Source organism: Chaetodon auriga, chromosome 16, assembly GCF_051107435.1.
Source record: "Chaetodon auriga isolate fChaAug3 chromosome 16, fChaAug3.hap1, whole genome shotgun sequence".
NCBI classification, from domain to species: Eukaryota; Metazoa; Chordata; class Actinopteri; order Chaetodontiformes; family Chaetodontidae; genus Chaetodon; species Chaetodon auriga.
Window position 1 is genome coordinate 17,349,193 of NC_135089.1, and position 9,475 is coordinate 17,358,667.

At 48.3% G+C, this 9,475-nt stretch overlaps 3 protein-coding genes across 3 annotated transcripts; 2 read left to right on the top strand and 1 right to left on the bottom strand.

The window, feature by feature from the left end:
* Nucleotides 1–23: 23 nt before the first annotated feature.
* fam234b (family with sequence similarity 234 member B) lies at nucleotides 24–6,254 on the top strand. The gene is made up of 13 exons (XM_076751735.1): nucleotides 24–167; nucleotides 1,187–1,744; nucleotides 2,199–2,312; nucleotides 2,423–2,590; nucleotides 2,728–2,843; nucleotides 3,100–3,250; nucleotides 3,377–3,518; nucleotides 3,879–4,073; nucleotides 4,202–4,280; nucleotides 4,450–4,617; nucleotides 4,735–4,855; nucleotides 5,212–5,438; nucleotides 5,529–6,254. Exons 1-13 carry the CDS (start codon nucleotides 131–133, stop codon nucleotides 5,529–5,531), a joined length of 2,079 nt encoding a protein of 692 aa, XP_076607850.1. The 5' UTR covers nucleotides 24–130; the 3' UTR covers nucleotides 5,532–6,254.
* Nucleotides 6,255–6,365: 111 nt separating this feature from the next.
* On the top strand, nucleotides 6,366–7,803 carry smdt1a (single-pass membrane protein with aspartate-rich tail 1a). Its single transcript, XM_076751764.1, has 3 exons — nucleotides 6,366–6,605; nucleotides 6,724–6,887; nucleotides 7,200–7,803. Exons 1-2 carry the CDS (start codon nucleotides 6,450–6,452, stop codon nucleotides 6,859–6,861), a joined length of 294 nt encoding a protein of 97 aa, XP_076607879.1. The 5' UTR covers nucleotides 6,366–6,449; the 3' UTR covers nucleotides 6,862–6,887; nucleotides 7,200–7,803.
* Nucleotides 7,804–7,922: 119 nt separating this feature from the next.
* Nucleotides 7,923–9,473, bottom strand: ndufa6 (NADH:ubiquinone oxidoreductase subunit A6). Its single transcript, XM_076751760.1, has 3 exons — nucleotides 9,335–9,473; nucleotides 8,372–8,487; nucleotides 7,923–8,147 (listed from the first exon to the last, which is right to left on the bottom strand). Exons 1-3 carry the CDS (start codon nucleotides 9,471–9,473, stop codon nucleotides 8,016–8,018), a joined length of 387 nt encoding a protein of 128 aa, XP_076607875.1. The 3' UTR covers nucleotides 7,923–8,015.
* Nucleotides 9,474–9,475: the final 2 nt, after the last annotated feature.

Sequence of the window (9,475 nt, forward strand, 5' to 3'; positions counted from 1 at the left end):
CATGACAGTAAAAACTCTTAATCCCAGGATGCAGTTGGGCAGGCGCTGATCCAACCTGCTGGGTCGGTGCCCGCGAGTTGTTCATCACCGCCACCTCACGTCGCTGTCTCGCGGACCCGTTAGAGGAGAAATGGCTGCAGCTCTGTCCCGTGCCCTCAAACTGCCCGGTAAGATGCGCTTCACGTATCTCATCGGGACTCATAGACAGACCGAACAAAGCCGCAGACAGTGAGGAGAAGGCAGCCTCTGACAGGACTGTGTGATGTGTGCGGGTCGGCTCCGGCTTCTCCGCTCTTCATCATGCGGCTGATTGATCCGATGCGCTGATTTGATGCTCAGACACCTCGAGCGTCTGTGCCGTGTCATCCCCGCTCGATGAGCGTGTTTTTCTAAAGGATGATCGTGAAGAAATGAAGGTTTTCTGTGTGTGGAGCAGCACGCTGACATGTTTCTGTCACAGCGGCTCTGCTCTCCTCTACCTCTCCGCTAGCTGCTAGCTAATGTTAACCCGACTCAAGCTGATGCTGGACAGTAAACAAGCCGAGCTAAATGATGAATATTTCATCTGACGCCAGGCTAAGTATTGTTCTGGAAATGCCTCATGAAACAACAAGCAATGTGCATCAGCTCGTGTATTATTTGTATTATTTAAGTATTTCATTTTTTAATATTTTCTTTTTTATTTGAAGAGTTTAATTCTGAGCAGGCTGCAATGTTTATCATAACTTTCTTTAAAGATGTAAATAACCTCTATGTAATCACGACAAGATTTAATATATGAATTCTCATCACTGGTGGTTAAAGATTTTACAGGTGAGATGATAAGATCAGTATCTTTATTCTCATTACTGCCTTCTGTACTACAGTATATGCAGCATATTGTGCTGTTTGTAGTTTTACGTGCCAAAAAAAAAGATAGATATAAAATATTAATTAACTGATGTAAATACGTGGAATTCTTAGTGTAAATAAATGTGATATGTTTAAGTACTAAGGGACAGTACTTGAGTAAAATGCATCATTGGAGACGCTGCAAAACGGCCAGAGTAAGGGAGGGATACAGATATAATGCAGTAATACTGCAATAGTATCAATACGATGTCAGCAGAGTATCACACTGCACCTGTACTCTTAGTGCCTGCACAGGACAGGCGATGCTCACCAGCAGCCTCTTGTGTCTCTGCAGGGAAGAAGGGCTCAGACCTCGGCGAGTACGACCCTCTGACCCAAGCAGACAGCGAGGACGAGAGCGAAGAGGACGACCTCGTGCTCAACTACCCCCGAAATGGCCTTGGCAGGGACAGCTGCCTCGGCACGGGCTCCTCGAAGCTGCGGAGCGGCAGACCTGGAAGGCTCGTGGGGGCCGAAGACGAGGCGCAGGAGGGCGAGGAGGAGGAGGAGGAGGAGGAGGATGAGTGGAGGGAACGACTCCCCAGCAAATCCAGGCAGGACAGGGAGGACATGAAGGGCGTGCAGTACTGGAGCCACAGGGACTCAGGAAGGGAGAGGGCCGGGGAGGACAGAGGGGGGGCTGGGTCACTGGGGGGCACCGGGCTGAGTGTTCACAGTACTGATGCAGAAGAGAAGAGGATGAGGATGAAGAACGCTGTCCGGAGCGCGTTTTTCCTGGTGCCTCTGGTCTGCGCCACCATGCTCGTGCTGCTGTGTGCGTTCCTGATCCCGTGCCGCAAAGGAGAGCTGGAAAAGAGGCTGCAGTGGGAGAGAGCGCTGGGAGATACAGGAGGTAAAGAGAATGACGGCGAAGATTAAGCACACCGAAATGAATAAATACAGAAATGAACGGGAGATTTTAAAGGCGTGTTTGGAAGCTGTCGTGTCCATCACTAATAATGCTCACTTTACTAAGCCTTACTCGGGAGTCTCTGCGGCGAGACAGCCCTCCCTCACCCATTAATTAGTCTGCTGTAATTACACAGGATTGCGAGCCTCACTCCACCTACCACACGTTCTGTCCCAGCATGTGCTGTGAAACGCTGTAGACGTGCGACACACACACAGACTCGGCAGGATCGCGCCTGTAGTGACCACAGAAGCGTTTTTGTTAGAAAACGATCATGGACGGCTCAGCCGAGACGTGTTTGACTCTTAAAGCTCTGCACGAGCATTAAGACTCAGACAATGTTAAAAAAAAACGCCTCGCTGCTGGTGGGCGGTGTTGATTTTGCTTCTCTGTCTAGATGCCACTCCACCTGCTCTGGCGTTGTGGGATGTTGATGGTGATTCGATGGAGGACGTGCTTCTGGCTGTCACTGAGTGGACCAATGACACCCACTCAACACAAGGGAACAAGAGTACGTGAGGCTTCATCCTGATGTCGATTCCGGCGGTTCACTGCTTTCAGCCTGATTTTTCGTGCTCTTCCTGGTTTTTATTGCTCAATAACGTCCTTCCCTCATCCCAGTTTACAGCGTGGTGGCCCTCTCTGCAGTCAGCGGCCGGGAGCTGTGGAGGAAAGTCATGCGGGAGTCTGTGATGTACATCCAGTGTGGCCTGCAGTACAGCAGCCAGCCGGCCCCCGTGGTCCTCCTCATCAGCAAGTCCATCGTCATGGCAGTCAATGGCACCACAGGTTAGAAGATGAGCCGAGATGCTTGGGTTTCTGTCAGTCTGTTTAAAAAAATGCTGCTTCTTTCGCTTTGTAGTCAGTGAGCGGAGTTCACCTGTAGCATTCAAACCGGGTCAAAGAGGTTTCCTTTCACTCCCCAGGGAAGAACTTGTGGTCAGTCCAGCTGAAGAAAATTGAATCCCAGGCGCTGTTACTCCCAGACCTCCAGGGAGACTCGGTCCCAGATCTGCTCATCGCCACCCTGCCTGCTAACGAGGTCCAGCCAGCTTTTCCTTTTTTCCCTCTGGCACAATGATGACTGAAATGGATCATAACAAAAACAGAGCGCTTATACTAAATTTCCTGTTGTTCTGAAATTCGACAGCTGCTCTGGTTTCTGTGAAATTGTGTCTCCGGTGACATTTTCCAGCCCGTGGCGTTTTTCTCTGGCGTGACTGTGAGCTGAAAGGCCACAGATCGCGTTTCTTTGCATTCAGCGGCTACGTACCTGATTCTGCCGTATTCATTTTCAGGTGCTGGATCTCTCCCTGACCTTCATCTCCGGGCTGACGGGGATGAGGCTCGGACAGCCCGTGTCCTTCAACCTCAGCGCACAAGGGAAGCTGATTGGTCCTTTGCTGCATGAGACACAACAAGGGGCGTATTACATCCTGTTTGGACTAGGTAAAGCAATCAACCAGCAACATGACGCTTTTAAACATCTCTCAAAAGACTCAGCAGTCGTCCCGTGTGTTCAAACGGTTGCAATTCATAGAAATCATTTGATCAAGTCTGCGTCTTTTCCATCAGGGAACGTCGTGGCCATCTCTCTGCGTGATATCTACTTCAACGCCACCGGCAGAATGCCCGTAGCACCGGCACTGCGCAGGACGGACCCGGGGTGGGAGGGACTGGAGAGAAACAACTTTTCCTCCTTAGTACATATTTACAGGTACGCCTCGGGCGCCGGCACATGCTGTTAAGTTCCGCTGTGTGACTGTTAAATATTAAACCTTCAGTCAGCTGCTATGAAGGGCAAGCTGTGACAAAACATGCAGCAAGTGTGACGATGTGTTCAAGTGAAATAAAACAGAAATGGTTAGGATTGAGACGCAATAAGGAGCATCACTGATATTTGAATATTTTTTATATATATGCAGGTTCAAACATTAAGAAGCATCGTAGATGATTTAATATCATAGACAGATCAAAATATTCTTAGATTGTCACAATATTTATACCAAAAAAGGTACAAAATCACCAATTGATGATGATTTAAGTCAAAATCACACCTTTGCTGTCTTCTCTCTAGAGGATCTGATCACGTGGACTTCCTGCTCCCCCTGGTGGCTGGTTTTGGCAACAACCACAACAGCCTGGACGCTGTTTCGAACCTCAACGCCACCAGAAGTGACTGGGTGGTGGTGTACGACTCCAGCAAGCTGTCAGTGCTGAGACAGAAGGACAGACGTAAAGAATGGACCTTCAGCTCAGCTCCCATTCACAGGTGAAGCCCCACAAATCACCGTGTCACTGATGCTTACCGAGGTTATCAAAGCTGGTGTGAAAGTCACAGTTTAGGTACGTGTCAGAGTTTTGAGAGACTTCCTGAAATGGTTTCTTTGCCTGTTGCAGCCAACCAGCTCCAGGACACTTCAATGACGACGGAGTCCTCGATCTTTTCGTTCAGCACTCGGCAAACGGCATCATGCAGGTGACACAAACAGTCCTTCCATGCAGACGAATGCACGCGCTCGCATGCTGAAGGAATCCTTTTTGGTGTGTCCACATGGAGAGTGTGGCAGACATAAATGAGCTGTGGAGTTTGGAGGATACATCTTTAACTGTGTTGGGTCGGTTTTCTCCTCCTCTCTGTCTCTCAGGCGCAGGTTGTTGACGGGGCCAACGGGCATCCTCTCTGGACAGAAGAGTTCGTGTTTCCTTGTCTTGATTTGGAGACTTCAGTAATCGCCACCTCAACTGGCCAGTCAGCTTTCCTCTTCTGGGCCAGCGAGCCAGTCAGAGCACGGAGGAACGTTACCAAGACAACCGTGAGTCTGCCGGAGAGGCCAATCAGTTCTTTTCTGTTGATACACAAACCGTACCGACCAGAGAGAGCCTGCTGTACTTTGACCTGGAGACATTAATGACATTAACTGGCTGTGCAGGTGGCACCGGGTGTTGCTGCAGCGGAGCCGCTCATAAGAAAGCTCTTCCTGTTACACCCTGCATATCCCACAATCCTTCTGGAGCTCACCAGCACCACGGACACCACAGTCACCTCTGCAGGTAAAAGTTCAAACCTTCATCATTCACAGTCCAAAAGTCTGAATTCAGAGCTGTCTCAAAAAGGGTTTCAGTGGTAGATGAGGAAAAGATGGCAGCGTTGTAATAACACAGTAGGACAGAGGTGGGGAACCTCCGCCCTCTGAGACCGTTTGATCCAGGCACTATCATCTGATGAGAAGCCAGCCATTGCAGAGGTTAGTGAGATGTGTGTGTTCAGTAATGACTCCAGCCTCCTCCCTGTGTGCACCTCCCGTCTGGAGGTGTCACTGATTACAGCCCTGATGGAGAAAAGGTTCCCCACCCACAGGTAATACAGATGTCTCACCTCCTGTTTCCTCCCAATTCATCCCCGACAGTGAGCTACAGAGAGCGCCAGAAAGACGCCACCTACATCACCGTGTCCTCCCAACCCACGCCTAAGTCTGAGCCCAGTGCTCGGATCGTCAAGAGCCTGAGCCTCAGAGCCGCCATCGCCAAGGGACAGATCGTCAGACTCGGGGACAGCAGCAAGCCCGGAGAGCCTGTCAAACCCGGCGTGTTTGAGCTCAACAAGTTCTTCAGGCGTTTGTCCTTCAAGCACCAGGTGAGAAGCATGAGCTTCACTCAGCAGTGTGTCCTCCAGGTCGGTTACTCTGATGACACACAGCAATGATCCTCTCTCCACTTTGTTTAGTGATGAGCTGTGCAGGAAGCAGTGCAGCTGAAAGGACTCGCCAGGATGAGAGGGAGGAAAGTGGTGGACGGCTCTGCACTGAGGAGACGCTGAGGAGACGCGTCTTGTTTGGTCCACTAAGTGTGAATATCATTTGCTACTTGAAAAAGATTTTTTTTTTTTTTTTTCTGTTAAAAAAGATTCATTGTAGGTAGAGATTTGGTCTTTATTCCTTTGGTTCATACTCAGTTCGTACAGTGAAAGAGCTTATTTAAATGATTTAACTTATCTCTGAGGGAGTCTTTCATATTTCGCTGAGTGTTTACGTTTGGACTTGACGGCAGAAGAGGAACTTTATATTGTAGTTTATTACTGACAGTGAAGCACAATAATGCCGGTGAAAGAGCATGTCCATGTGTTTACAGTGTGCACCACTCGTTTAACTCTTCCCAGGCCAGTATATTCATGTGTCACATGCATTTTCTGTCATGAAGCCACTGATAGTGTTTTCTGCTCGTCGCCACCTTCAGTGCTGTGGGGAGTCTGTAAATATTTAATGCTGTACAGTATTTATTGACTTGCTTTAACGTTTTGGATTTTTCTTTTGTTGAGTTATGTTGGATTTTTTTAAAAAAATCCTAAACTGTTGTTTTCTCAGAATATGTGGCTGCTAAAGATTATTGCATTTCAGTGTAAGCTGCAACTTCACATATCACAAGAGGAAGAATGAAAACCAGTTGTTTTTTTTTCCTGCATCGTGCGTCGTTTATTTCAGCCTTTATTTCCCTCTCTGGAGTGTTGTGTTGGGGGAATTGCGCAGACCTGCGGCTCATGGGTTATTATTAGAGCAGGAAAGCGCCGCTGGGTGGCGCTGTTGCTGCTCCACGTCCAAAATTAGCTGCCGTTTTCCGCATTGCTGCTGCTGCGTCAAACGCTGTCAACATGGCGTCGGCCCTCGGTCGCCTGGCCAGGCTGTCTGCCCTCAGGAACGGCCTCACCTGCCGGCAGACGCCCTCCAATGGACCGGGGAGGACGGTGACACTGAGCCGGACAGCCGTGTGCACCCGGTCCGGCGCCATTCTGCCCAAACCCAAGAAGGTGAGTGCTGCTTTCAAGGCCCGGGTGTGGCGTGTGTAAATTGCAGCTTCGGACGAGCTGCCTGACATGAACTAACTTCGTTGTTTCTATGGTGGGGTGTGCGGCACCGGGGGAGCAGACCCCGTTCGGCCTCTTCCGGATTGCTCTGGTCGTGGTGCCCTTCTTGTATGTGGGGACTCTGATCAGCAAGAACTTTGCTGCGCTGCTGGAGGAGCACGACATCTTCGTACCCGAGGACGACGATGATGACGACTGAGGGGTGTGAGGCCTCCTGGTCATCAGGTATCACCGGTTTGGATCGTGGCTAACCACAAGCGCGCGTCCACCCCCCCACCCAACCATCCACCCACACACACACACTGACAGCCTATAGGATATAAGGGCATGTGCTATTATTGGGGGCAGAAATGTGAACATTCACTAACCAAGAAACATTGTTTTTTTTTGTACAAAATTATTAGATTTTTGCAGCTGCAATTCCCAGGTAGAATTAATCTCTTGTCAGGCTCTGAAGTGTAAGATAAAAAATGCTACTTAAAACAGGATAAAGACATGAAATGAAATCAGCACTCAAGCTTCTCCTTTCCTCTGCAGGTCATCTTGTTTTGTCACTACCGCTGGGACAAGTCTGCGAGCCTCAGAGCACATAAATGCCTTCCTGGTGGTCCCTCTGCTGTGTTTGAGTCTGCACTGGGTTCAGGGGTTTTGCTGTTGTCCACACTGATAGGGCTGCTCACATCGTACTGTATCTGCATGCACTACTTAAGTCTTAATAAAGGGGAAAACGACTGTAAACTGCAGCACATGGCTGAGTGTGTACATTCAAAACAGGGATGAGTCAGTCAGTCATACAAAGTGCGATGCTGGCGTCTTCCCTACGTATAAACGCTTGACTGAATGTACCACTATCACTAGAACATCAGCTTTGTTTTCTGACACAAGACTATCCCAAACACTACTTTGAATATGGTTAAATACACACCATTTAGTCCATACCATTTTAAAGGGACAGCTCATCCAAAGCAAAATAAATCTTGTATTTCTTCTTAACAAGTGTGTCCATCCAAATCGTTTTGGTTTGGAGATGTCAACAGCAACAGCTCTTAAATCGAGTGACACAGTTCACAATAACAGATAATATTGTTGTGAACAGCTTTAATATGAACTACTTTCTACTTAACTATTCACCAACTTCTCTCCCTGCAGAATAATAAGGAACTGTACAGTCTGTCATTTAAGATTTAGTGCGTTTTTGCTTGAACTGTCCCTTTAAAATCATCCCAGTGAAACTGAATAAAAGACACAGGTGTCGGCATGTGAGTGTTAAGTGTGTATTTACAGTAGAGGGGAACATCTGTCACACTGGACACAAGCAAAGAGGGGTCAGAGGTCAGCAGACAGCTACACAGTTCATGGGTCGTGACCCCGGTAGAATTTGGACAGGAAGTCAGTGGAACGAGGTTCCTCGGTCTCGTGGAAATAGCGCATTACGTGGGTCCTCTGCTTCCAGATGTGGATTGTTTCCTGGAGTTCCATTTTCCCCTGGAGATTAAATAACATACAAATGGAAAATGTTTCAAAGCACCCCGGAAAACACGGCACAGTGTCACTCCAACAGCCTACATCTTCATTCATTGAACTGTGACTGTGTTTTGGATCCACCAACACTGAGATGAGGTACTGGGCGGCCGATGAAGCAGCCTAAAAGAGCTGACTCTAACTGGTTATGGTTGATAAAGATCACAGATCAGTGAAAGGCTGTTTACCTTAATGACCAGCATGTCGATCACACGAGGGTCAGTGACGTGCTTGTTTTTGTCGAACATCTCCCTCACTTTGTCTCTTCCCTCACGCGCTGTGATGTCCAGCTGAAACATTGCCACTGAAGGGAACAGAGATAGAAACAGAACGTCACTCCACCACATTAACTTCAGCCGTCAACTCATTTAGAAATCCTACTTATTTTGAAAGATGTGACTGGTGTTGTTCTTCTGAGTGCTTCATACTGTCAACAAAACCCATGACAAGACCAAAGCCAACAGGGTAGTGGTCCATTACTAACAGTGCAACAAAGTGAGGCTCATTTACAAGCTTCAACGATGGAGGTCTATAGAACAGAGGATCAGGCTTTGGCTGCACATGCAATGTTTGACAGGGGGATAAATCCATCATTAGGTTTGATGTTTACATGGGACCAGCGTCTCCTGCCCTGATCTGAGTTATACCGATAATGTGACAGCTCCCAACCTGTCCGCACAATGTTAACCAGCCCGTCCGGAGCTAAATGCAGACAGTCTTCATGAGATGATCGAAGTCCTAAACTACATGTATGCATCGAGGAGTGCACCGTTGTTTATTTAAATCCAGTATCAGTATATGACAGCTGTCCACATTCAGAAGCCAACATTAACAAAAGCTGTGTAAGTCTACATACAAACGCAGGTGTTACCCCGCTGTTTTGTACAACACTGAAAAGATTAAATACCACAATGTATGAACGCTTGCAGTTCAGGGCTTCCACATTGTCCAATTAGCTTAAATGACAATTTCAACGCTCCTCTCAAGTATCAGGGAACAGACAGCGTCCGCACATTGTCTTATGAGATGGTTAGCTTGATATTTAGTAGAAGCTAATGTTGGTCACTGTGTTGAACCTCCACACAGACACGACCTTGACGCTGCCGCTGCTTTGTCTATACTTTTTCAACCGTCACAGCGGACCGACATACCTGTGTTGGGCACCTCTCGGTACCAGGCTCGGTACAGCTCCCGGACCCTGCGCTTAGCCTCGTCCAGGTCGCGGCTAAAAATCGGTTTAACAACTTTGGCAGCACTAACAGCAGCCCGACCCGCCGTTGTGGACGCCATGA

What these genes read in the sequence shown, in the direction of transcription:
- fam234b (XM_076751735.1), top strand. Translation starts at nt 131, where the DNA reads ATGGCTGCAGCTCTGTCCCGTGCCCTCAAACTGCCCG. An exon ending in CGGCAAACGGCATCATGCAG is followed by an intron (nt 4,281 to 4,449) that starts GTGACACAAACA and finishes TCTGTCTCTCAG; the next exon opens with GCGCAGGTTGTTGACGGGGC. An exon ending in GGAACGTTACCAAGACAACC is followed by an intron (nt 4,618 to 4,734) that starts GTGAGTCTGCCG and finishes CTGGCTGTGCAG; the next exon opens with GTGGCACCGGGTGTTGCTGC.
- smdt1a (XM_076751764.1), top strand. Translation starts at nt 6,450, where the DNA reads ATGGCGTCGGCCCTCGGTCGCCTGGCCAGGCTGTCTGCCCTCAGGAAC. An exon ending in TTCTGCCCAAACCCAAGAAG is followed by an intron (nt 6,606 to 6,723) that starts GTGAGTGCTGCT and finishes CCGGGGGAGCAG; the next exon opens with ACCCCGTTCGGCCTCTTCCG.
- ndufa6 (XM_076751760.1), bottom strand. Translation starts at nt 9,473, where the DNA reads ATGGCGTCCACAACGGCGGGTCGGGCTGCTGTTAGTGCTGCCAAAGTT. An exon ending in CCGAGAGGTGCCCAACACAG is followed by an intron (nt 8,488 to 9,334) that starts GTATGTCGGTCC and finishes TGTTCCCTTCAG; the next exon opens with TGGCAATGTTTCAGCTGGAC. An exon ending in TCGACATGCTGGTCATTAAG is followed by an intron (nt 8,148 to 8,371) that starts GTAAACAGCCTT and finishes TTTAATCTCCAG; the next exon opens with GGGAAAATGGAACTCCAGGA.